The sequence below is a fragment of the Tachysurus vachellii genome, chromosome 18, assembly GCF_030014155.1.
Source record: "Tachysurus vachellii isolate PV-2020 chromosome 18, HZAU_Pvac_v1, whole genome shotgun sequence".
Classification (NCBI taxonomy): domain Eukaryota; kingdom Metazoa; phylum Chordata; class Actinopteri; order Siluriformes; family Bagridae; genus Tachysurus; species Tachysurus vachellii.
The window spans coordinates 12,859,417-12,887,158 of NC_083477.1; the positions used below are offsets into that span (position 1 = coordinate 12,859,417).

Here is a 27,742-nt window from a genome sequence, read left to right on the forward strand (position 1 = left end):
ATGATAAATTTACCATTATATATCTGCTTATTGAGGACTTTGTAAGGTGGCTCCAATACATAGTAACTGACAACAAGGCAAAAGTTTGTGACTATCTAATAGTTACAGACTTCTTTTAATTATAACACTCTTTCAATATATACCAAAATACAGTCTGAACATCCAAGATCATCTCGTCAGTGTAGCTAAAGAAAGAATTTTAAAATGAAAATGTGATAGATAAGTAAATGAACTGAAATAAATAAATAAATACATTCTAACTGCATTAATAAAAAAATGACAACTAAAATTATCGGATGTTTATTAGATACATATTAACCAAAAACTACATTCGAGTATCTTTCAATTTCAGAATTTTATTAGATTTGTCTTCAAATTGATTTCAATATATGATTTCAAAAATATACACAGTACAGCCTTTACACTAATAAAATAAATATTTATTCATCATCATATTATTATTATTGTTGTTATTATTGGTATTATTATTATTATTATTATTATTATTATTATTATTGACATTATTATTATTATTGTTGTTGTTGCTATTGGTATTATTATTATTATTATTTTTATTATTATTATTATTGATATTATTATTGTTGTTGTTGTTGTTGCTATTATTATTATTATTATTATTATTATTATTATTATAATATGCCATGACTGCAGTAATGGTCTCTCAAACGCTAAAACACGGCAGTTCACTCTCCATTCCTCAGCCATAGTAAACAAGAAAACGTGATTAAAGCAGTAGGTAGAAGGACATCTTTCTTAGTTTCCTGATTGGATGCTTATATTGTGAATGAAACGTGTCGTCGGCCCTTTCCTTGCATCCGATTGGTTTATATTTCTGTCTATTAGCCGTGGCCACGCCCTCTGGTAATGCAGCACGGGAGAAAGAGAATGGAACAAAATGAAGGACTTCGCGGCAACCGAGGCTCTTCAGTAGAGAACTAGATTAAAGGCTCCTAACAGTTTCCGCACGGGTATGTGTATGATATCTTTCTGTGCGAATTAAACCCGTGTGGATGACTTTGACGGTATTTGTTGTAATCCTCTGTGAATGTGAGTGTAGAGTTCAGGGCGGTGATGATGATGATGGTGCTGCAGCGCGTTAGTACTGTAACAGGCCGAGAGCACTGAACGTGAGGAAGTCTGATCTCTTAGCAACAGTCAACTTCCACAGTGTCACCTTGTGTCGGTGAAGCAAATAACAATGTAGTGAAGAAAATCCGGCCTACGTGCCTCTATGGTGGTGTTTATATGTGACTGAGTCGATATTTATGGTGTTGTTTGACTCCTGGAAGCTAGCAATAGCGACAGCGAGTAAACCGAGCAGATAACTAGTTAGCTATTAGCTTTACTGGGTTACACGGTGGGATAAAGCTGACCAGTCAAGTTTTTTTTGTGTGTTATAGTGTGTGTTACGTGTTCTCAAAAAGGAACGAAACAAAACGAAACTCATCTGTATGCTAATCTTAAGCCTTATGCTTATTTCAGTCACGAATGCTAACTAGTTAGCTTAGCGCGTGGCATGCTGTGTTATCAACGTGTTAGCACGCGCTGCCGCAAACTAGTGGTGGTTTTCACTAGAGTCCTCGTGGTGCTGTTTTTTAACTTTATTTATTTATTTTAGATTTTTATTTTTCTGACCTCATGCATCCTATGCACATTATGATAATGTTTGTGCTCCAGCTTTGAATAAATAGCTAATCACATCTGTCTTGTTTACCAGCTCTACTAGGCTACTGGGCGTGTGTGTGTGTGTGAGAGAGAGATTGAAAAAGAGGCTGTTAGCGCGATATTGCATGAAAAACAAACGAATACCGAACAATTATCCCTAACGTTATATGTTGCATTGTTTATAACGGTCGAGTGGCACGTATTGCTTTCATTTTGTCCTCAATATTTGGCAGAAGGCCTCGTTTTGTTAGCACGTGCTCTTCAAAAAGCAACTCCAGTCTTGTCGTGAAAACGTAACAAACGTATAATTTTCTTTTTACATTGTTTTTGTTTGTTTGTTTCTTTTATTTAAAATTAAACAAAATGCATGCTTTATTACGAGCGTATATTACGAAATAGTCATTAAAATAATGTTGATCGGAGGACATTGACGTCAGATGGAACTGGTGCACGTGCTTATTTCATCATAACGCTGATAACGTCCATCATTCAGTGTGACACAAATGCACGCTGGTAAACGCCACATCAGTGGAATAATACAGGAAATCAGGTAACGGTGAAACACAGGTTGAGGGGGAAAATGCAATACACGCAGCTCCTATATTGCTTTTTGTAATGGTCAACTTTTCCTTCCACTTCTTGACCATTCTGTTATCAATGATGTGGAAATATGTACAATGCGTTTCTATTTATTTGGCCTAATTGTGTGTGTGATGTTTCCGTACTTAGTCTTGTGTACAGTGCCAAAAATTGTGCATTTATTTTTATTTATTTTTTGTACTCCACATGTCCTTAATTCTTTGTAAAGTTGAATTGAGTATAGAGAAATTGTTTGTCTGAATGAACTGTTTTTATGCAACAATCTAAATGTGTATTTAAAAAGATTGTTTTGGAGCTTGGGAGATGTGCTTTTAATTAGTTTAACTGGGGAAAGATGTAAAAGCTTACATTTCCTGAGGGAACTAATTCCACCTGCATTTTATTTATTTATTTATTTATTTATTTTTTATTGCTAAACAAATTTTTATACAGTTGTAGGAACTCTACATCACTATGGTTGCGTTATGATACCGCAAAATTTGTAGCGATCTGAGTGGGAGGGTTGGCGTTCTCACGATCTCTTGTCTATTTATCAAAGTAATGTTAGTCATAAGCGTCTGTGAGCTCGTGCATGCACACTGGGTATGGAGTAAAATGACGGTGCATAAATCAACAACCTCTTTATGCTGAACGTAATCCTTTTTTTTTTTGAGTATTCGATTCCAAAGTCTACAATGATAACGGATACAACATTTAAGCTATTTAAAGATTGTACAACTTTAGTTTCCAAACACGTTTGGTTTTACTACCTCAAGTCTCATCTACAAGCACGAATCAAAAGCAGCAACAATCGACTGTAAGAATTGTGCCGCTCTTTGATACAGCGGTTGGAAATGATTTTTGTGGCTGGCTCCGTGTTTCTCAGAGTTTCATGTTACAGAGTTTCTCAATAAGCTACGTGATATTACTTTGGTAGCTGTGTATCTGGAGAAACTTATCTCTGGAACACTGAGTAAAAAGTTCAGATCCAGTGTGGAGGGCCCACAGTCCTTTTGTGTAATGATTTAATAGATACATGGCAACATGCTGCATTCTAAACTCCAAACATGTTGAGACAGACCCGAACGTCTTAAGGCTGATTTCTACATCTTAGCACAGTAAAAAGGAATCATGGGTAAGCTCATGTAGGACACATGTACACCTCTCAAAAGCTCGTGTGAATCTGATGCTGTGTTTCAGGCGAATGAAGATTAGTTGAGCAGGGAGGTTGATTTGACTGTGTTGGAAATTGGACTGGAACCGGATGGTTTACTCCTGGCTAGAGCTACATGATTTCTGTATTTATGAATAGGACTGTTTATCTATTAACTGTGTGCAATTTTCCATTACAGATTGTTCAACTATTGCAGCAAACAGTTAATGCAGATGTAGTGGCGCACACACGGACCGAATCAGCATTCAGGCCCTACAGGATGTCTGAGGTTTTTTGTGATTGTTGCTCATAATGCAGCTTTTTTTTCTCTGTCTCTCTCAAAATTTGTAATGAAACTTGCTTACTGTGGGTGGGCGTTTTTTTGGTGTTTGCGGGGGCGTGTGGGGGTGGTTTGGTGGATGGAAGGGTTTTTTTTTTTTTTTTGGCTACTTCTTGTAAACTTCTACCAATGAAGATACACATGTTCTGACTGTCTATGATGGCTGTACCCATGTTAATAACACGAGTCATAGAAAGTTTGGGCTGAGTGTGTTGTGATGTGAGCACATGTCTGCCTCTCAGTGCGCCTCTCAGTGCGCGTCTCACTGCGCGCGCATCTGTCTGTCCGTCTGTCTCTCTGTGTGCGCGTCTGTCCATACGTTTTGTGCTGTTTGTCAAGGCAGGAAACCTGAAGGAGCAGAAGTAGGGGGACACCCTAGATGGGTTACCCTAACCTCTCACACTAGACAAAATGGAGATGACAGTCTGTGTAAAACACATGTCTTTGGACTGTGGGAGGAAACCAGAGTACTCTGGGGAACCCCCTGCAGCACAGGGACGGCATTCAATCTCTGTGCACACAGGGGCAGAGGTGGAAATCAATCCCCCAACTTCTGATGTGCCAGGCAAACGCCCTAACCACTAAGCCTCCATGCGTCCTCAGAACGTTGGAAATACAAGCAAAAGTTTTGCACGACGAAGAAGCAGTCAGACGAGCGACGCAAATACAGCCATCCACATACAGCAAGTTATCAGAATATATTTAGTGTAGTGTTTAATAAACTTGAAAGTAGCAAAAGCATTCATTCACATGTTCACGTGTCACATATTAAAATACTTCCATTGGTTGTTTCTTGTCAAATTCTACCTGATATGAACAAATTAATCCTTTACATTCTGTAAAAAGATTGTTTTAATGAACTTAAGAAAACAGGATCGATTCAGTAGCAAAAGCAGCTCACAGGATCGGAGCAGTCAGACTGAACGTGAACAGACCCTCTGGTGAAAAAGCTCATTAACCTGAACAAGGAAAGATGCAGTGCTGCATATAAAAAAAACAAAACAGTTTGCTTCAGGCAGCAATTCATCACTTTTCATTCAAAAGATACAGTTACACAAATTCACAAGCCTCCGGAACATGAGCTGAAAAGCTCGTCGTTCTCTTCTTAGGGGGAAAAGCATCATATGAGACATTTTCTATCACATTTTTTTCTCTCCATTTTCACTATTATAATTAAATGTAAAAGTTTTTATTAAAAAAAAAAAAAAAAAGCAAAGAAATATTTCTTTGAGGTTTATGATTCTAGAGGTGGAACTTTTTGCATAAAGCTACTTGCAAATACAGCATCCTGTTTCTACCTCCACCGGCTACACAGACCACAAATGTCCAGTCTATAAAACCACAGTGAGCATAAAATGCATCTCAGAGCGGTTACAAAGCACACGAGCGCATCAGGTTCCACTCCTGTCAACCAAGAACAGGAATCTGTGGCTATACTGGACAAAAAGACCAGGCGACACTTTCAGTGTCACACTTCTGATTTTGAAGGATGTACTAAAGCGCATGTGGACAGATATCGACACTGCAAACTGCTCTTTCTGGAGTCCTGTTTTGCACCTGATGTTCACGTTTAGACTCCATGACCTTCACTCAGCTCGATTTGCTGAATCTATCCAAACTCTGGCAATGTAGAAAACAGGATTTGCAGAGCGGGTTGCCTGGTAGAACTCTGTTGTGCTGTTCATCGGTGGCCCTGCGTGTTAATAACTTGCATCTGGGAGAGCGTATGAAGGTTAGACTGTCCTTGTGTGCATTGATGCATGTGTGGCCTGCCGGTGTGCGTCAGCAGCACAGCTGATGATGAGTAAGCCTGTGTTTTCTAGCACACTGCAGATCACCCCTCCGTCCCCCACAAGACGTTTAACTCGAGCGTGTTTGGATGGTTCGAGGGATGAAGCTGATCTAAAATACATCCGAATGCCATACTGCAGAGTGCTTCTGCGCCTGGCTGAAGGTTCTTTGACGTAAAGCACCTTTAATACATTAAGGTCTTGTCTCTTGGGTCTAAGAAGACAAGTGGTATTTTTTATTCCTGGTAATCAGCAATCTAAAATCTACCCTCGGGATGAAGAAAAACGGTGGCTCTGCTATAATAAACGCACAAACGGCGTTGCTTCTACTCTAGCTAGCTACGCGTTTTAAAACAATTGTGCAACTGGGTAATGATGCAAATTCCACAAACAAGGATACATCCGTGAGTGCGTTTGCTAAATCGGCTTTCTACCATAATTAGAGAGAAATGCCATTGGCCAGATTTATACTCCTGAGGATTTACCCATGTTAGGATTAAAGGTGGCATGTAGAGACACAAGATTGCGTCTTGCTGAAAGCCTAGCTGCATTAGAAGTTGTAAACAATCTCCTCTCTCGCTCTCTCTCGCGCTCTCTCACCACAGCAACTCAATGATGATAAAGTCTACCATCAGTTCCTGTGGCATTTTTTTTGTGGATTTAAGCACTAATTCATGAAATGCTTCACCTCGTGTGAAAAAAACGCTTTGAATAGATTTGGTTTATAATTGAACACGCAGGGTTTTTCCCCCACCAAAGTAATTTCTATGTTGCAGAGGCCTTATTATTCCTACAATAAAACATGACCCTTCGCTCTGTCATGCTCACACCTACACGCTGGGGGAAGTGTAAATCAGATTTTATCCTTCCTACAAGAAATAAAAGCTAAAATTACTCACTACTGAAAAACTAAAATACAATCAACTAAAAGACAATGAAGACCAAAGAATGCACATCAGGTTGTTTTGCTTTTAATTAACCTCTGAATCCACTGTAAGCTTTATGGTTCCGCATCATACAACGTCACATCCATGTTTTCTGACTGACATGCCGCTAACTTGGAAACTTCAAAGAGTTTCCTCACTCGTACGTGTAAATACAGGACTTGACTGTGTTTTACTGTGTTTTCTGTCCGTCACCGTGCCAGCGGGCTGTTTTTGTACTTCAGGATGGGGCATGTTGGAGCAGGACTTTGAGCTGGCATATGATATGCTATACATACAGAAATTCAGCCACTTCCGACAAGTATAGAAAGAAGACCCATATCATCTCTCTAAAATGGACTCAATCTAATTTCCCAGTGATTAAAATGAATTTAAAGATGTACTGGACTTCAGATGAGACCCAAATCATGCACTCGGTGTCTAAGTCTACACTGCATTGTAGTTGAAATAGTTAGTAGTGTGTTCACACTGAAAATTCCCACAACAAAACAAGGATGAGAAAATATTTTCAAGAAGGCTGAAAAGACTCCGGAAGATAAGACATCTTACAAAACTAGCTGCTAAAGCTAACAGCATCGCATTACTTTAGTTTGACATCATTTACCATCATGGAAATCGCTTAAACTTCCAGTGTTCTGTTTGAGATGATGATAACCTTCTAAACGGTAGTATATAAAATGCGTGGGATGTAGTATGTCATTTGAATTGCACATTAGTCATGTTTTATCTTACTAATGGAATGGGAAGCTAGACATTAACTGTCGGCATGTGATCTTTCAGTGATGCACAATGCCCATAGTGGACAAGCTGAAGGAGGCCTTGAAGCCAGGCCGAAAGGACTCTACCGATGAGGGAGACCTTAATAAGCTGCTCTCCTCCTCGGCCAAGAAGGTGCTACTGCAGAAGATCGAGTTCGAGCCGGCCACCAAAGGCTTCAGCTACCAGCTGGAGACGCTCAAGACCAAGTATGTGATCTTGAACCCCAAGAACGAGGGTGTGGTACAGAGAGCGGCAGAGCCCACACCAATCAAGAGGCAAGGTGAGGCCATCACCATCAGTGTGTGCTCAGGATAGGCTAAATGCATGTGAGTGGTCCAGCTAATAGAATATTGGGAATATTAATATATATTAATATATATATATATATATATATATATATATATATATATATATATATATATATATATATATATATATATACATATACAGGGGGAGAGAGACATAAAAATACACTCTTGTACCCAGTTATGAACTTATTGGTCTATCTATCTATGCCAAATCTGAACTAAACCAGTTTCAACTGGGAAAGACAGCAACAAAAGAGAGGAGGTTATTACTTATGTACTTTAAATAGGGATATATGAACTCATTTCTATGCTACTCTCTAATAAAGAACCTTAAATAACACTGTAACAGACAGATTGTAAAACAGGTCCTAACCTGGTGTTTTTGCGCAGGCTCTGAAGGCCTCAGTGGAGGTCAGGGTGATGGCATCCCCGCACCTCAGAAGCTGCTCTTTCCAGGGAACAAACTCTCCATGAAGTGGGAGCGAGTGTACCGGGTGGGAGCGGGCCTCCACAACCTGGGCAACACGTGCTTCCTGAACTCCACCGTGCAGTGTTTGACATACACACCGCCGCTCGCCAACTACCTGCTGTCCAAGGAGCACAGCCGCTCCTGTAAGTACAGCAGTCAGGCAAACACCAGATATACACCGAGTCACAGCTTTCAGTTTTAGAGCTTCAGCGTCCTGGTTAAATGCATAAGTATTCAGTGTAGCCAAAACCTTATCAGGCTGTACGCAAAGTTGTATAATCTGTATAATAGTTGAATTATATTTCTAAAATAAATCTCTTGAAATCTTTCGAAGTGGAGGTGTATACCAAAGTGATGTGCCTGTAATTATCTACACGTTACTTAAACACACCAGCGTTATTAACCCTACATAAAGGATTCATATACGTAAAGGATTGATATTCCTTATAACTCATCGAAACATAAAAGCCTTAATTCTTTTTGGTGCAATAACATTTGGTGACCATAGCATTCGTGCTCATCTAGAAAACAAATTCTCCTCATAAAGGTGATATATATTATATAAAAATAAACTGAAAAGGATTGAATCTGATTTTCTCCTTTCTTCACTAGGCCACCAGACAGGTTTCTGTATGATCTGCATCATGCAGAACCATATCATCCAAGCCTTTGCCAACACCGGCAACGCCATCAAGCCCGTGTCATTTATCCGTGACTTGAAAAGTAAGATTATAGCTGTGCTGTGTGACAGGTGCATGTGCTGTAAACTGATGTTATTGTTGGGTTGCAAAAAAAGCATGATTCATCTCACTGACTCAGCTATATCAAGAAGTGTGTGTGCAGACTTTGGATGGTTCTCACTGACTCTAGTCTGTGATTAAAGGTTTAGTCATAAGCTCCATCTCCTTTCTCTCTCTCTCTCTCTCTCACTCTCACACTCTGTGCCATGTCTCTTGTGATTATGCAAGAATCTTTGCCCTTCAAAATACTTTAACATAAGCTACGTTCACATACCATGAGATTTTGTTATTAGAGCCTTGTACACGTGACCAGTCCAATACAAAATGTGCTCTCGCTGCAGAAATCGCCCGCCACTTCCGGTTCGGCAGCCAGGAGGACGCTCACGAGTTTTTGCGCTACACCATCGATGCCATGCAGAAAGCCTGCCTTAACGGTTACCCAAAGTAAGACCCACACCAGTAGCATCCTATCCTGCGTTTCTGTCCATTCTGTGCTTTCTCTCGACTCTGAGCACAGAAGTGAACCTGCTGTTCTTTGCTCTTCAGGTTGGACAGACAGACACAGGCCACCACGCTGGTTCACCAGATCTTTGGGGGTTACCTGAGGTCAAGAGGTAAAGCATGACTCCCTCTGTGATGTGGTTTGTATTACACTCATGTTACTGACGTGAGCATATGGGGGGGTGCCGATAAATATAGTAGAGTAGCATCTGAACCCTGTAAAGAGAAGAAAAATATTCTTAGCTTCATCTGATAGGTTCCCAATTTGTAAAGGCACATCTGTAAATCGATTTCCTCTGTTGGTAGCATGATTACTATTATTATTATTATTATTATTATTATTATAACCTTATAATAAAATTAAGAGTTCATAAAGCAAGACAAATAAATGTATTTGGATTCTGATGGACGGTAAGCAGTAATTCCAATAATTATAGAGGAAAGGCAGCCTTTGATTCTTTATGCTGACTCGCACTATAGAATGACGTAACACGAAGTCTCGTGGTGAAATCCCCCTCCCCCACCCGAAGCGGAAAAGTCCTGTTTTTACCCGTAAAGTGGTCTCTGGTTAGCGTCTACATGCTGGAAGACAGGAAGACTCGTGCAAACATTCCAGTCATTAACATAACAGTCATGACTCATGTGGGTGGGTAAAGCTGCTACGTTGGTCTAAGGTTCTCCTTTCAAATGATCAGAACTGAGTGGTTTGTGGGGTTTTTTTTTTTGGGGGGGGGTTTTTTCCCTTTCTAAACTGAACTTGATTTTTTCCAACCAGATGTGGCAATACATTCATTTCATAGGGCCTTTTTACACCTGGTCACTTCATGTGTTTTCTCTGATCTGATTTGTTAAAACTGTTCCATTTACATTAGGCCACATAAATGCGTTTTGGCGAATCGGATATCAATCCGATCTTTCTGCTCCCGCCCAAAATGCATATATATTTTACCTCATTTCCGGGGTAACTGAAATGGAACACGCTTTGGTGTATGCAGTTTTCAGAATGCAATCAAAAAGAAGGTGGAAAAACTTATGACGGTTATGCTACAAAAAACAGCATTTACTGTTTGTTTCTGGTGCGATGCACGACTCGTGAGTCACCTGCGAGTGACGTACTTCAGTTTGGGAGGAGTATAGCGCTGACGTATGTGGCTTGAATAACCACATTCATTTACACTTGTCCAGTTTCATCTGAAATGCGTCCCAGACCACCTCCTGAAGTGGTTTGAATGATCGGATTATAGCTATCCGATCACGGAAAACGCATGAAGTGACCAGGTGTAAAAAGCCCAATAGATACCTACAACCTGTACCAGAACTGGTTAGCTGTGTCATAGATGATTATTCTTTGAGTGCTTGGTACAGCGATACAGGATATAAATCAGCAGACAATGCGAATAAAATTCTTCTGGCCGAAAAGTCAATATTTTCTATGAGACCTGAAATCTCTAAACTCTCTCTGGTCAGGGAAAAAAATAAATAAATAAAACAAGTAGCTAATGTTAGCCCTGATGTGTGTTTTTATCCGTCTTCGCTCTCCACACTTTGCTGGTTGCTTAGGAATTCAAACATTAATCCAGATTGTAGAAAGTTTAGGTTCTTGCATCTGGTAAAATGCTTTTCCCCACACCATCACCATCACACTACACGGATCAGCTTAGAGCTACTGACAGGTGGGATAAATGACATTGATTATCCCATTACAGCGCCACCTGTCAAGGAGTGGGATAAATTAGGCAGCAAAGTGAACTGTCAGCTCTCAGAGTTGGAAAATGTGCAAGCATAAGGATCTGAGTGACTTTGTCAAGGACCAAATTGTGATGGCTAGACCACTGGGTCAGTGCATCTCTAAAACAGCAGGTCATGTGGGACTCTCCGATGTTCATGGGGAGTGAATGTTAGCCTGTCTGGTCTGATCCTACTTTACACAAACTGCTGAAAAAGTTCACTCTGGCTGTGATGGGAAGGTGTCACACTGTGCATCACAGCTTTCTGTAAAGCATCTGCTCTTAACGGCTGCGTTCCAGATTCCACAGCACACCTTCAGAGGTCTGGTGGTGTCCATGCCTCGATGGGCCAGAGCTGTACACAATGTTAGTCAGGTGTTTTTAAAGGTAACTCTGATCCGTTTATACGGTTAATAAGCAGGGTTTTATCGATATTAATCTGGGCAGGCTTTTCTAGTTTCTAAAATTTATGATCTAAATCTAGATGAAGTGTGTTTTCCTCATGAGAGGGCGTTATAGTCTCCCTATATACAGTCTTGGGACTTAAGTGCAATTCAGGCAACCTTTATTTTATTTCAAGATAAAATATTCAGGATATGATGAATGACGTTTTCTCTCTCTCTCTCTCTCCCTCTCTCTCTCTCTCTCTCTCTCTCTCTCTCTCTCTCTTTCCGTAGTGAAATGTTCTATTTGTAAAAGTGTGTCCGATACATACGACCCCTACCTGGATATAGCTGTCGAGATCCGGGTGAGTTTCCTGTAGACGTGCTTTAATGTTTTTAATGTGAACTACAATGAAGTTGAAGAAGCACCTTTTAAACGTTCTCTCACTCCTGTCCCTGTGTGTGGTTTCACTGTCAGCAAGCAGCCAACATTGTTCGTGCCCTGGAGTTGTTTGTCAAGCCGGATGTCTTGAGCGGCGAGAACGCCTACATGTGTGCCAAGTTAGTTGTCTGTCCTCACTAATCCCACCCCCACCATACACAAACACATGCTCATTGGATAAAAGCCTAACATTTATTTCTAAATCTTTAAGCTTTTGCTTAATTTCCTAACAGTAACTGGTCATTTTCCAGGTGTAAGAAGAAAGTGCCGGCTACAAAACGATTCACGGTCCATCGGACGTCGAACGTTCTCACACTGTCCCTCAAACGCTTTGCCAACTTCAGTGGAGGAAAGATTACCAAGGTAAGACGAATCCCAGTAAAACACGTTCGCATTTGAATTGTTGCAAATTTATTTTTATTTATTTATTTTTTGTTTTCTCCTTCAGGATGTTGGCTATCCAGAGTTCCTGAACATTCGTCCATACATGTCTCAAAACTCAGGAGACCCAGTGATGTATGGCCTTTATGCAGTCCTGGTGCACTCTGGGTACAGCTGTCATGCTGGTCATTACTACTGTTATGTAAAGGTAAGTCACTGCACTAGCTTTTTTATTGAAGTTATTTATTTACTTCTTAATTTTGCTTCTCAGAGCTACTGAAATCATTTTTATTAGCTTTATAGTCATCGGACACTGAAGTCATTTTTTGACTTCACCACCAGTCACTATTCTGTCTGCTTTCTGCCACCGTTTGACTGTATGTCATAGTCATTTGGTGCAGTTAAGCAAAATTTGGGAGTAAGTGCAAAGCTGGGAATCGATGCGTCTTCATTTTGGTTAAAATTTGCTAAAACCTACATCTGTGCATTATTCCCACCCCTCCCCCCCACCCCCCTTTTCCTCCATGTCGACCATCGTCCCTAGGCCAGCAACGGGCAGTGGTACCAGATGAACGATTCGATGGTACATTCTAGTAACATCAAGGTTGTTCTCAATCAGCAGGCTTACGTCCTCTTTTACCTGAGGTAAAACAACACCTTTGGTGCACTGACCGTACCTGTTCACTTAAGAGATGTTTGAGGCTAACCTTCGAGCCCCTGTGCTGTAGGATTCCTGAAAAGAAGAACACGGACAGTTCAGGTGTTAAGCAGAACTTGGTGCATTCCGGAAGGAGTAACATGACCCCCGAGCAGCTGAAGAAAATCCCACTTAACGGGCCCTTGTCCTCGCCACAGATCACCAAGGTACAAGATCATCATTAGGACCAGTAGAATATTGCAGTATTCAGTATGGTAAGAATCTACTGTAACCTCAGTAAGTGTAACAACACGTGAGAAGTGAGTTTGTGCTTTCATTTTCTCTCTCTCATGAACTTCATGATGGAGATAAACAGTAGAGTCTGGTGAGATAACTACTACGCTGCTATATCGTCACAGGAGCTAACATGTTTATTGGACTTTTTTCTGTAAGTGTAATTACGAATTATATATGTATTACTAAATGCCTTTTCTAATGACTGGAATAGTAGAGGAAGGGCAACCTTTAATTCTTCATGCTGACTCACACTGTAGAATGACGAAACACTGTGTTGCAAGAACATCTTCCTGCACCCGAGGGGAAAAAGTACTGTTTTTACCGGAAAAACAGTCTAGGATCGGTGTCTACATGCCGGAAGTCTACATACATTTTTTTTTTTTTATCAGAAATGAAAAACATTTGAATTTAAATGGTTCCTAGTAGATGTAGCACAATACAGATTTATTGATGTTCAGGTGTTTTGAGTGCTTAGTACAGTGAGACAGGAGCTAAAGCAGCGGATGCGAATTAATGTGGGGGAAAAATATCTTGTATTGATATTAAGGAGAAAAAGGATGAGGGATGTGACCGACACATGCTTTAGGTAGTTATTACGCTTCCTTCGTGACGACTTCATCCCTGCGACTGTATGCTCATTTCGAGCATGTGTAGCCTATTTAATACACGCCCTCCGGTTAACAAAAAGCAGCTGATCTCTGGTCTGATTGTAACCTTTTGATTTTGTTCTTCGTTCCTGTCTCTGCAGAAGGTGGACACCGCTCAGCTGAGGAAGATCCAGTCTGTGGACGGAGGACTGGGCGTGCCGTTGGCCCGTAACGGCTCAGGCATCCAGTCGCCCAAACTGACCAACGGTACCCCGAGGGTGCCGGGTGGCCCAACGCTCATCGAGGAACCCATCAAGAAGCTAAAGAAGCCTCCTGTTCAGCCACAGAGCCGCAACAACATTCCTGTCTCCTCTAACGGCGTCGCCAAGTCCGAGCAGGACAAGGGGAGCAGCGGCGAGGGGCGGAGCCTGGCAGTGTCTACCTCACTCAAGTCCCTTGCGTCAGAGTCCTCGTCAGCGGACACCTCGTCTGAGTCCAAGGTATTTCCACCCTGAGCGTGTTCGAATTAGACCTGCCTTTCACCGAGGTGTTTGTTCTGCTGAGCTTGACTTTCTGGAGCTGTGTCTTTGCACTTCCAGGCACATAAACAAGATATCAGTATTTATAACCAGAGTCTGGAACAAGCACATTCTGTTTCTGGGTTATTTTTAAATTGTACATGCCATATGGACAAGTAACTTAAGTAAGGTGATTAAGTAGGGATGTCACAGCTTTTTTTTTTCCCCCTTCAATTGTTATTCTTCCCTTTCTCTGTTGTTTTGTGATACATTCCAGTCGGCTAATAAAGCTCTCGTTAGCGAAAGGTACCTCGCTGCCACATGCTGCACTACAAGCATGAACTGAGCACATTGTCTGGCCATCAGTAGTACTATATTTATTGGCTTGCATTAACACTGGACAATCGGGAATATGAACACAGGACAGTGCAGTGCTAACATAACACACAGCCCCATCACACTTACACGTGAAGATGCTAGACAGACTCCAAAAACAGCACCTGAAGAGCAGAGACATCGCCACCATTTGGTACAACAGTACACAGTCATAGAAAGCCTGGGAGGACATGACATGTTTATATTGTCTCTGTTAATCCACATAAGTAACGGAGTTAAAAGATAGCGTGACTGTTCCTATTCTGTCAAATTTGCAGAGACTAAATTTAATTTAAAATCTAATTGAAAAGGAATTTCTTTAATGTTCATTTATCTTTAAAAAACTCTTAATAACAAAAAAACAGAAAACCTGCAGTACATATGCTGTTGCTGTTGATTTAAATCGGATTTTTGTTTTTATATTAATCTATCATTGGGGCATGGCAGCTAATAATCATAACTAGCAAAAGCCCATATGAAGCAGTGTGGGTCTTTTTTTTTTATTTTTAAATTTAATCCTTAGTATTTCTAATAAGCTCTGCTCCTCTGACCCTCACTCAGGAATCGATTGGCACCAGAAGTGCTCCCGCAGGAGACATGACTACTCCTGCCAAGAGCATCGTAAACAGAACGTCCTCTCCAGCTAAAAGCGCCGAGCGGCTTGCTGCCGAGGATCAGAAATCGGCCAAGCTGAAACCTCCCGCCCTCAACAACATTGCATCCGAACAAACCAGCACCATGTCGCCCCCTCCTGCCAAGAGACTGGCGCTGTCTGCCAAGAAGGTGAGAGCCACTCGCTCTGCTTCTTCTCTCCCATAGCCAGATGTTTAGTACAGGTGTGCATTGACCCGGGCGACGCGGCCTGAATGCTGCAGCTTCTAACATCACAAGCTTGTAAGATAAACAGAGTTTTAATAAATTAGACTCTTGCTTCCTGCACTCGCACCTCATATTCTCCTGTTTTCTGCTTTAATTTTTATATATCTGATATCAGTCAAAAATTGCAAGGAACTTCAACTACTGAATGACTTGATTTAATATAATTCACATTTTACTCAATGGCGTGCTAGCCTTAGTTTGCTTAGTTGAGTGTTGTTTTTTGTTTAAATTTCTTTTGTAGGAACATTGATCTGTTTTCACTTTTGTGAAACCCACAACGCTGTTCAACTTCCTGCTGAGAGCGACTCCAGTTCTCTAGCAATGTAGCCTTTCTTCTGTTATTTTAAAAAAAAAACATAGTAATGCAACTTGCAATTAAAAGACTAGTTTAATAGTTTGTCCTGTTAGTAGCTGTTTGCTTTTAAAGCAAGTTTAAGCATTTAGGAGAAAACAAAATAATGAAATTTAGACCTCATGTTTCCTTTGCTAGGACAAAAAGCATCATTTTCTAAGCTGCAGTTGATTCAGAGAGTAACAATTTCTTCTGAGGCCGAGAGAAACTGAAAAACAAATAACAGGAATAGGATTCATACCATGACAGTTTGTTAGGTCACGTCGTTGCTCAGCCATGTATTGTATATTTCTTTGTCTTGCGCCTGCTGCCTGCCCCTTCATTCTTTTTTTTTTCAGCAATTATTTGTGACCGAGTTCTTCTGTTTGATTGTGTAGCTGTGCAGCAGTAAATCTCTTTTGATGTCTTCTTGTGTGTTGATATTGTTGGCACTACTGTCCATTTTCAGAATTTCGTTGTCTTCCTTTGCTTTCAGATTCTTTCTTTCTAACCATTTGTAATTCTTCTCTGCCATCGTCCCCTTTCCATTTTTTTCCCCTCTCCCCATTTTTATTTTGTGTTTTGCTCCTGATTTCTCGGCCACGGTTTGATCCCTTTATCTTCGTCACATTTGTTTGGCTACGGTTCATTTTTTATTTATTTATTTATTTTTTTAATTTGTTTGTTTTTTTTTCGACCACCAAGTTTTTATTTATGTCAATAACTGCAGGCCAGTCCCAGTCCCAGCCTCAGCCTGAGCCTGAACAGCAGCAGCAGCAGCAGCATTGAGGCTCCATCCTCATCATTGCCTCATCAGTCTCGTGACCCTACGCATTCAGCTCTACTTCACCCTCTGACCCCCAACTCACGTTCCCAAATCCACAGGTACTCATATCTTTACATTTAGGCATGGGGGTGTGTGACTGGGTGGGTGGGTGTGTGTGACTGGGTGGGGGTGTGTGTGTGACTGGGTGGGTGGGTGTGTGGGTGCGTGTGTGTGACTGGGTGGGTGGGTGTGTGTGTGTGACATTGTGTGTGTGTGTGTGACTGGGTGGGTGTGTGTGTGTGTGTGTGTGTGTGTATGACTGGGTGGGTGGGTGTGTGTGTGTGTGTGACTGGGTGGGTGTGTGACTAGTGTGTGTGTGTGTGACTGGGTGGGTGGGTGTGTGTGTGTGTGACTGGGTGGGTGGGTGTGTGTGTGTGTGACTGGGTGGGTGGGTGTGTGTGTGTGTGACTGGGTGGGTGGGTGTGTGTGTGTGTGTCTGGGTGGGTGGGTGTGTGTGTGTGTGTCTGGGTGGGTGGGTGTGTGTGTGTGTGTCTGGGTGGGTGGGTGTGTGTGTGTGTGTCTGGGTGGGTGTGTGTGTGTGTGTGTGTGGGTGTGTGGGTGGGTGTGTGACTGGGTGGGTGGGTGTGTGTGTGTGTGACTGGGTGGGTGGGTGTGTGTGTGTGTGACTGGGTGGGTGGGTGGGTGTGTGTGTGTGTGACTGGGTGGGTGGGTGGTTGTGTGTGTGTGTGACTGGGTGGGTGGGTGGGTGTGTGTGTGTGACTGGGTGGGTGGGTGGGTGTGTGTGTGTGTGAGTGGGTGTGTGTGTGTGTGTGTGAGTGGGTGGGTGGGTGTGTGTGTGTGACTGGGTGGGTGGGTGTGTGTGTGTGACTGGGTGGGTGGGTGTGTGTGTGAGACTGGGTGGGTGGGTGTGTGTGTGAGACTGGGTGGGTGGGTGTGTGTGAGACTGGGTGTGTGTGAGACTGGGTGTGTGTGTGTGTGAGACTGGGTGTGTGTGTGTGTGAGACTGGGTGTGTGTGAGACTGGGTGTGTGTGAGACTGGGTGTGTGTGAGACTGGGTGTGTGTGTGTGTGTGTGTGTGTGTGTGACTGGGTGGGTGTGTGTGTGTGTGTGACTGGGTGGGTGTGTGTGTGTGTGTGACTGGGTGGGTGTGTGTGTGTGTGACTGGGTGTGTGTGTGTGTGTGACTGTGTGTGTGTGTGTGTGTGTGTGTGTGTGTGACTGGGTGTGTGTGTGACTGGGTGTGTGTGTGACTGGGTGTGTGTGTGTGTGCGACTGGGTGTGTGTGCGTGTGCGTGACGGGGCGCGTTTTTGTGTGCGTGTGCGTGACGGGGCGCGTTTTTGTGTGCAAATCCACAGGTACTCATATCTTTACATTTAGGCATGGGGGTGTGTGACTGGGTGTGGGTGTGACTGGGTGTGTGTGTGACTGGGTGGGTGGGTGTGTGTGACTGGGTGGGTTGGGGACACTTGTGTGTGACTGGGTGTGGGGGTGTGTGTGTGACTGGGTGGGTGGGTGTGTGTGTGTGACTGGGTGGGTGGGTGTGTGTGTGTGTGTGACTGGGTGGGTGTGTGTGTGTGTGTGACTGGGTGTGTGTGTGTGTGTGTGTGTGTGACTGGGTGGGTGGGTGTGTGGGTGTGTGTGTCTGGGTGGGTGGGTGGGTGTGTGTGACTGGGTGGGTGGGTGGGTGGGTGTGTGTGTGACTGGGTGGGTGGGTGGGTGTGTGTGTGTGTGACTGGGTGGGTGGGGGGGTGTGTGTGTGTGTGTGACTGGGTGGGTGGGTGTGTGTGTGTGTGTGAGTGGGTGGGTGGGTGTGTGTGTGTGACTGGGTGGGTGGGTGTGTGTGTGTGACTGGGTGGGTGGGTGTGTGTGTGTGTCTGGGTGGGTGGGTGTGTGTGTGTGTGTGTGACTGGGTGGGTGGGTGTGTGTGTGTGACTGGGTGGGTGGGTGGGTGTGTGTGTGTGTGACTGGGTGGGTGGGTGGGTGGGTGTGTGTGTGTGACTGGGTGGGTGGGTGTGTGTGTGTGTGTGTCTGGGTGGGTGTGTGTGTGTGTGTGTGTCTGGGTGGGTGTGTGTGTGTGTGTGTGACTGGGTGGGTGGGTGTGTGTGTGTGACTGGGTGGGTGTGTGTGTGTGTGACTGGGTGGGTGGGTGTGTGTGTGACTGGGTGGGTGGGTGTGTGTGTGTGTGTGACTGGGTGGGTGGGTGTGTGTGTGTGTGACTGGGTGGGTGTGTGTGTGTGTGTGAGTGGGTGTGTGTGTGTGTGTGTGACTGGGTGGGTGGGTGGGTGTGTGTGTGAGTGGGTGGGTGGGTGTGTGGGTGGGTGGGTGGGTGTGTGTGTGTGTGTGACTGGGTGGGTGGGTGGGTGGGTGGGTGGGTGTGTGTGTGTGTGTGTGACTGGGTGGGTGGGTGTGTGTGTGTGACTGGGTGGGTGGGTGTGTGTGTGTGACTGGGTGGGTGGGTGTGTGTGTGTGACTGGGTGGGTGGGTGTGTGTGTGAGACTGGGTGGGTGGGTGTGTGTGTGAGACTGGGTGTGTGTGTGTGTGTGTGAGACTGGGTGTGTGTGTGTGTGTGTGAGACTGGGTGTGTGTGTGTGTGTGTGAGACTGGGTGTGTGTGTGTGTGTGTGAGACTGGGTGTATGTGTGTGTGAGACTGGGTGTATGTGTGTGTGAGACTGGGTGTGTGTGTGTGTGAGACTGGGTGTGTGTGTGTGTGTGTGTGTGTGTGTGACTGGGTGTGTGTGTGTGTGTGACTGGGTGTGTGTGTGTGTGCGACTGGGTGTGTGTGTGTGTGCGTGACGGGGCGCGTTTTTGTGTGCGTGTGCGTGACGGGGCGCGTTTTTGTGTGCGTGTGCGTGACGGGGCGCGTTTTTGTGTGCGTGTGCGTGACGGGGCGTGTATGCGCGTGTGTTTTTAAATGTTAACTCGTATGACCTTATTCTCAAATTCCTGCTTAAATGAATAGTTTGGATACCTAAACTAGTTTCTGGAGCTCAACCACATATAAAGGCCTTGATTTAAACAGATCAGTGCCTTCGATCAGACACGAACCCAGCAGTGTGCTCCATTTGGAGACGATCGTGCTCTTTAACTTCATTTATATCATTCATTCTTAGCCTGAATTAGCCTGTTGTTTAATAAATACAAAATCATGATGCATTAATATTAATCTTATATATGTGTATGTATATGTATATGTGTGTGTGTGTGTGTGTGTGTGTGTGTGTGTGTGTGTGTGTATGTATATATATATATATATATATGTATATGTACGTATGTATGTATGTACATATACATATACACACACACACACTTTTCTGGTGTTAAATTGGAAGATAATGACTGTATTGCATTGTTGCCCCTTTTCCACCAAAAAAGAACCGGGTGCTGGTTCGGTGCTGCTTCAAAGTTCCACTGGCGAACATTCTAAGAACCGGTTTGTCTTTCCTAGAAAGCTGTCAGCAGCAAACACAGAGCCGAGTCTGACGTCACTGTATACGTGTCACGTGTCCCAGCAACTTTAGCGCAGCAGCGGCAAACACAGCATCAACAATGGCGGATGTTGCTTTACTGTTAATACTCATGGCTTTGTGAATCTACATTGGCATCCAAACGCGGCGAATCCAACATGTACATGCAGCTCCATGTAATCTGTATAAATGGAGGTTGTTATCGAGAAAGTACATAACATTTATTTTATTATTAACACAGAAAAAATTTAGCCTTAGCATGTAGCGACCTACTATCATGTGTGCTGATAATGTATCATATCATGGTAAAGTAAAAGTGTATTAAACATTAGTATACTTAAGGTACATTATCAAATGCGCTAACAGTAGCCCCGCCCCACAGCCCTGCCCACAGCCCCTGACGTAAGCGGTTCTTAAGTCTAGACCAGCAACGTTTTGGTGCTACTTAAGAACCACTTTTCCTGGTTCTAAATTAGGCTCTGGCTCTGAACCAGCACTCAAACTGCCTCGGTGGAAAAGGGGCATGTGAGATCCCAGCAGTAGCTCTGAGGAAAAATTGGAATTTTGGCTCAATTGCACTATTTTGGTGTGCTGGAAATCTCTGAGCTGATATACTGCTTACTGTGTGCTGTTTGTGTGCAGTTTAGTGTGAGTAATACACATAGCATGTTTACTTGAACACAGACCACAACCATAATTATAGGTGAGCTCAAATTCACTAGTTTCCACTGTTGCTTTTTTCCATTCAGAGTAACAGTATCACATAAATCCGCGGGCATCAGCTGGTGTTTTCAGTAATAATCTGCTTTTTCTCTTCTTTATGTTGGAACAACCCTGAGACGGTTGCTGTAAGCATGAGTCCCCTGTGTAGACTTTAGTTATCTATGTGCATGGTCTGTGAAGTCCTTATTCTCTTCTATTACTGCAGCTCCTGTTAGAGCAAATGTGATTAGAAGCTCCTCCATCATGGATAAAACGTATCCGGACACATGCTGTATCCCAGTGTAGCTAGATTTCATGTCTACAGAAGGATTTTTTTCTTGATGATCCGTAGGGCCTTTTCTCATGTTATTCTGGTTCTTTATCTTCTCCTAGGATTCCATTCCATTCTGCCAAGCAGCCTCAGCATGTACCTCATCTCTTTAAAAATGCAAGCCTGTTTAAAGAGCCGTCCTCCTCCTTCTCCTCTCCCTCCTCCTCCTCGTTTTTGAAGAATCCCACACTTTCTTCTCCAGTCAGCAGGCTTCACCCCTGTCCTGCCAGCAACTGGGGACCAATCCAGAGCCAAAAAACCACCGAATCTGCCACAGGGTTTGCCGACGGCCTCACCAGTCCAACCTTGAAGAAGAAGAAAAAGAAGAAGAAGAAAAAGAGGCGCCATTCCGAAATGGAAAACCCCATTGCCGAGCTTCCTGCCAAAAAGGAGCAAGATATGCCAGAGCTCACAGCTGAAAAGAGAAAGGTAAAAAAGCGCAAGAAACAGAAACGAGAAGAAGGGCCAAACAGCCTGACAGTGCAGAGAGAAGTCGTGCAGTGCCGTCCAGAGCCAGCAGGTCAGGATGAAGACTGGTGCCTCGGAGAGTCGTGGAGAATAAACCCAGATGGAAGTTCAGAAAGGCCAAAACAGCAACCACAACGGAGCACAGAGCCAAAACCATCTGAGACCCAAGAGCAAATTCAGCCAGTGTTGTGTGGGACTCCACAGAACCATCATGACTCTGACACTATTAAAAAGAAAAAGAAGAAGAAAAAGCACAAAGAGAAGCTGGATGATGAGAACATAAAGCATGAGACTTCTGAAAGGTTTGTGGTGTTTACTACAGTAATTCCCAACTCTGTTATTTCCCTAACCAGACATGATATACTTTTTAAACATTACATGATGCAACACTTTCTATCCACTTTTCCCTTTATAGAAAGTCTGAGATGACACACGTAGACACAGAGTCGCCGGATTCAAGCATTTCAAAGAAAAAAGCCAAAAAGAGGAAAAGAGAAGCATGCCAGAGAGAGGCTGAGGATGCTTTGGGGGACAGTGCTGGAGACGAGTCACTTAGTCGGACCAACCATGTGGTGCCTGAGAAGACCTGCGAACCCAGCACAGGTACCAATTGTAGCGCCGTACACAGCTCCCACAAACATAGCACTGAGACTTGTTAGCTGTTTTAATTCCCCCTTTTTTTTTTTTTTTTTAAAGTATTGATATGCTTTTGAAGTAAGTCTCAAAACACAATTTTTTTTTTCCCATATTCCTTGTTTGTACTCCTCACTGCAAAACCAAAAGTCCAGAGGGAGGAGTCTGACCTGATCAAAGCTCCGCCTACCCTTGTGGATTCAATCAAAATTCCAGAGGGTGGGGTCTGACCTGAACAAGCCCCGCCTACCCTTGTGGAGTCAATCTAAAGTCCAGAGGGTGGAGTCTGACCTGATCAAAGCTCCGCCTACCCTTGTGGATTCAATCTAAAGTCCAGAGGGTGGAGTCTGACCTGATCAAGCTCCGCCTACCCTGTGTGGGATCAAATTAATCTGGTCAGACACCCTCTTGATTTATGACACAGGCAGAATCAGCCAGAGTGTAGAGGCTCACTGGGTTGTGCTTCTCCTACCCTGGTGGAGTACTAACTAAAAGTCCAGAGGGTGAAGTCTGGCATGATCAAGCTCCGCCTACCTGGGTGGAGAGTCAGCCTGAAACTCCAGTGGGAGGTGACAACTGTACAAAACAGGCAGCAAAAACACAATTTTATTGAGTCTGAAACACAGTGTCTCACAGTTTCCCCATCTCAGAAGCTCATACAGGCTCCTACTGCCCAGCGGTATACAACTCATTGAAAAATGTCTTTGTCAAACAAAATTAAGCTGGCTTCTGAAGCGAAGTGTTAGGAGAAATGGACAAGAGCATAATTCGTCTGGGAAATATGCCACAACCCCGTTTGTTTAATTTGTCTTTGTCCAAAGAATTTAATATTCAAAAGCACTACGAATCCAATCATGATTAAAACCTAAAAACTATTCCCCTATATACTAGAGATGTAGAGAGACGAGGATAACAATCTAATCAAATCTCAAAGAACATCAGTTTTCTCTGATAGTCCTGCCATGAATGATGCTTCAGTGAAGGATGGTATAGTTCTTGCGGTTTGTTTATGTTTTGTAAATTAAGTTATAGCACTAGAAAGATTGCTTGTTCATAAAAATGAATCACTTTATTTCATATTAGTAATGTCTAGTGGAGGGCCTGTACCAGTACACCCAGTGTGGCCAGTAATCACATTGTGTGTTCATGCCTATTACCTTGCAATATTTTTTTCCTCCATGTTTTTAATTTTGACATGTGGATATCTGTATGAAATGGAAACGTCTCATAAATTAAGGATACGTCTACTAAATAGTTATTCTACTATTTTTATATACTAATGCTGAGTCTTCCTTTTCACTTGTCCTAGCTGCCGTGGTGGTCTGGGACAGACAGGTTCAGGACGGATATAAGCGCAGTAAACACACTGCTGATTTAGAGCAGGCATCCAGGAAAGAGTCTCGTCCCGCTGCCGCAGCCTGGGACGGCACAAAGAGCTCTAGTGTAGTCGAGGAACTGCTTAAGAACGCCACTGACAAAGCGTACGGAACTGAAGGTGAGGTTCATGTTGCACTTTTTGTTTGTACTCCCCACAAATCATTCAGCTTGAAAGTGATGGGACTCTAGCGTGTGAATTCATACGAGCCTTTTGAGACCGTTATACAGCCTCCGCAATTAAGCAAATGAAACCTCTTACTCTTGGCACAAATATGCCGTCCACCTCAACGCACTTCGTTCATTGCTTGCAGCAACTAAGCAAGTAAGTTGCTTAGTCTTCTTTGGCACCAATGAGACGCCACCTTAAGCTGACTTAATTTGTGTATTTGTTCTTCCCATGACATCACAGATGTTCTGTGATATGTGACGAAAAGGAACCTTCAGTTATTCATATTCATGAGTTGTTGCTGTCTGTGTTCAGTCCTCAGTTGGGATGGAGCGTGCTCTGCCATCAGTAGAGATGCCATGCAGGACACCTTTGATGCCAAACATGACACGGTAATCGACGAATGGGATGAAGAGTTTGACAGTGGCAAGGTGAGGGTTTATTTTTTTTAACCTGTAGTTTATTTATTGATGTTTCAATTAGTTATGCTGATCTGATCATCTCCTTTCACATTTCAAATGAAAAGGTAAAGAAGGTAAAGAAGTTTAAAAAAGAAAGGAGAAGTTTTAACGTCTTCCAGAAGATCCAAGATCGGCGCAGCATCTGGTCTGTCACACCAGGAGGCAGAAGGAACAGTTGGGGCCATCGCTACTGACATGAAGGGTGAGTATACGGTGGAGACTGAAAAAAGAATCTAGAAAGTGTGAATTTCTGTCTTTGTTTGTTTTGGGTTTTGGCCCTCTGGTGTAATCCACTTTAACTTCTTCCACCCGAGATTCCCCTGGTTCCGGGGGCGGGGCTAAAATTGTAAATCATGTTCCAAAACAAACAAATCCTGAATGTATCTATGCAGCATACCAAAGAAACAGGAAGAAACTCAGCTATGTGACTCCATTTCCTCCATTTCCTCCAACCTCCATTTCCACCTAAACAAATCCCAATTCCAGCACCAAGCAGGAGTGTTGCGTTGCTCTCTGAGGTCTCTTCAACCCGGGAAGCGTGTTCAGCTGTGGCATGACGCGGGCTGAAGAGATTCTGAAACAAACCCTAAATAGTTATATTTGGGTGGAATGAACACCTATAGTGACATAAATATGAATAAATTAAGTTTCATAGTTTGGTAGCTGAGAAAACTCAGATACAGAGGTGTTTAACATGGCACTGGAGAGTGCGCCTAAACATTCCTCTACAAAATCCTCTCTATAATATCTCATACACAATAGATAAATCAATCTTTAAACAGTTAATTGTGAGACTTTATAAAATAGACATCTTGAGTTTTTAGGCTTTTACTGCATGAATTCAAAGAGAGATATACTGTCTAAAAATTATAAACTTTTGTCAGGCAGAGGTTATGTTTTTTTATTTTTTGTTCCATCTTTTTCCATAGATCCATCTTCTCTTACTCTGAGCTGGTAATATCTGTATACACTTCTGAAGCAATCGCACACGTGTTGCCTTTATTTTGGTACCCGAATTATTCAAATACACCTCGAGAAACCTTGTATAGTACAGAAGTGCCAACGTGTGCCATCATGGCACACTGGAGAGTGCACCTAAACATTCCTCTACAAAAACTCGATACACAACAGATAAATCAATCTTGAAACAGTTAATGGTGAGATGGTTTTTTTTAGGCTTTGTTTGAATGAATACAAAGAGATAGACTGTCTAAAATTGCAAACATTTTGTCAAATGTTTAAGGGAAAAAAAAAGCGCACACAGCTCCGTTTTCTCTTAAAACTTTCAACTGATTAAAGTTCGGCTGTCAAAGTTTGTATCAAGGGCATGTCTGAGAATAGAACATTGTCTCTGTATCTGTTACAGATTCGAGATAGAGATCCTGTTCACACACTCTGGCTTGACCGCCTTATTGGAGAAGAAACTCTCTGAGAATGTTCCAGAAATGCAAGAGGCTCGTGTGGGAAGTAAAATAACCCGGTGAGACCAAAGCCACCTGCAAGGGCTGAAGTCCAGTATGTGAAGTCTGAATCAATCGGGCCTGGGTTTGAGCAAACCACTGTGTCGTGGTGTCTGGTTCAAACCACCATAATAAACTATTTTAGCTACATATAAATTGAGTCTATGGTGAAATACTGTACTGTATCCTGCTGCATCAGGAAAAGGAGGCATTTAAGATAAAATGGTGGATAATGGTGCTGTTATTATTGGGTTATTGAGAGACTGGGCCTACACTACTGCCTAGACTAATGACAATTAATGAATCTGCTTTTTTCCCCTCTGTTCTTAAAGATGTTTCGTTTTATTACGTATTAAATATAATATTGTCCCATTGGCCAGTGGTTTACTACATATAAGCTTATGTAAGGCCTGCATTCTTGCTCAGTATGGATTCCTTTACTGATTATGATTATATGAGCGTCATTGAATCCTCCCTGAATCCTCCATATTGCCTGCTGATTGCCACAAATATTGTTGAAGAAAATGTGGTTCCTATTATATCTGTTATTATAACCTTGTATCCAAAAATTCCAAGCTTGATGCACCCTTAATATTTCACCATTAGAATGGATGGATGGACAAACTGTCTATCTGTTACCTGTCTTAAAGGTTATCGAAGGCTGCTTTAATATAAAAACATAACCATCCATTTCATCACCGGAGGTCTGCGACGGCAGAGCTCCGTCCATTAGAAATCCGCAGGGAAGGTTCTAGTGTGTATTTTACATTATACATGCCAATGCCACTGTTTCTACTCTCTATGCAAGTCCGACAGGTCTTATAAAAATGTTTTCTCCATTTCTTTCCTACAGTGCAAACAACCTCTTCATCCCTCATTTTCACTGCTCATTCGTAATCCAGAGTGTAAACCTTTCTCTGGAATTGTAGTATAATGCTTTAGAACAAAAAGATTTATTTTACTCCAGAGACCTAGCCACAGATTAATAGTGAGTAAGATGTGAAGCTTTCTGGAATAGAACATTGTACAGTCCCACTTGTGCTATGTGTGACTTCCTTAAACATCCTTGTAGTCAAAAGTTTATTCCCCCCAGATACTTCCATTTTAGAAAAAGTTGCCTTGAATTAATTAAAAAAAACAAAACGAATAGACGATCCTAAAAAAAAGATCTACTTTAACATTTAAAAGTGAGACGCATATTTAAATGCGCATGTATTTCACAAATAATGCCTAATATATTAAAGGGTTTTTGGACTGTGTAGAATTTTCTCAGCGGACAGACGCGCGAGTGCTGCACAGATCTCGGCGTCTGGAGGAACATAAGGACTGTGAACACTGTTGAATGTGTTAGTGTTAGAAATGTTACTCTGAACTTTTATAGTAGAACCAATGCTGAAGAATACACTGATCTTTAATTCATGATCATTTACACCACTGGTTCTATACCTTTATGATGCCCTTTCAAGACTAAGAAAAAATGTTTAATATCGAGACTATATGAATATAAATATACAGGTGCAATAAAGTGGGTTTTATTTTATTTTTAATTTTTCACTTTTATTTTTTCAATTTTTCTTTTTTTTTTTTTGAGGAGGAGGAAAAAAAATTCCTTTGGCCTTGATTCCTAGGCTACTCCTACAAATGTATTTGTGAACAAATAGCAAAAAAAATGTTTTTCATTGAACTGTTCCAGTTATTTTAACTGATGTATTAAGATTTTAGTTAGTTTTCCATGTTTGGGCTTATATAAGGTAGTTCAAGTAAATTACAGACATTGACAATAGTTGGATTTGTAATGTAATGGTCCAAATCAGGAAAATGCATAAGTTGTAATAAACACAATGAAAATCTTAATCATGTTAGTCTCCAGCATTTATAAATTATAAAATGGAGTACTGATTTATTTCTCCATTAAGAAGCTTTTCTCAGCCCTTGTCTTTAAGTGATCATTGCAGAACTGACTACCTCTTATCAGTTCAGTTACAAGTAAAATTTTCAATTATTCACAGTATTTTAAAGGATTTAGATGAAATGTAAGCTTCGGTAGTAACTTGAGAAATGACTGT

At 42.4% G+C, this 27,742-nt stretch overlaps 1 protein-coding gene across 1 annotated transcript; it reads left to right on the forward strand.

Moving 5' to 3' along the window:
• The first annotated feature begins 863 nt into the window (after window positions 1-863).
• On the forward strand, window positions 864-27,530 carry usp36 (ubiquitin specific peptidase 36). The gene is made up of 21 exons (XM_060891922.1): window positions 864-989; window positions 7,273-7,531; window positions 7,950-8,171; window positions 8,641-8,751; window positions 9,110-9,212; window positions 9,315-9,382; window positions 11,674-11,744; window positions 11,858-11,940; window positions 12,073-12,184; window positions 12,270-12,410; window positions 12,747-12,847; window positions 12,931-13,066; window positions 13,885-14,223; window positions 15,178-15,399; window positions 16,557-16,711; window positions 21,174-21,881; window positions 21,995-22,182; window positions 23,522-23,707; window positions 24,071-24,186; window positions 24,282-24,418; window positions 25,583-27,530. Exons 2-20 carry the CDS (start codon window positions 7,282-7,284, stop codon window positions 24,408-24,410), a joined length of 3,441 nt encoding a protein of 1,146 aa, XP_060747905.1. The 5' UTR covers window positions 864-989; window positions 7,273-7,281; the 3' UTR covers window positions 24,411-24,418; window positions 25,583-27,530.
• Window positions 27,531-27,742: the final 212 nt, after the last annotated feature.

Bases quoted from the DNA above. Each gene is read 5' to 3' on its own strand.
- usp36 (XM_060891922.1), top strand. From the start codon at position 7,282: ATGCCCATAGTGGACAAGCTGAAGGAGGCCTTGAAGCCAGGCCGAAAG. The intron at 8,752-9,109 runs GTAAGATTATAG...CTCTCGCTGCAG, and splicing joins ATTTATCCGTGACTTGAAAA to AAATCGCCCGCCACTTCCGG. The intron at 13,067-13,884 runs GTACAAGATCAT...CTGTCTCTGCAG, and splicing joins CCTCGCCACAGATCACCAAG to AAGGTGGACACCGCTCAGCT.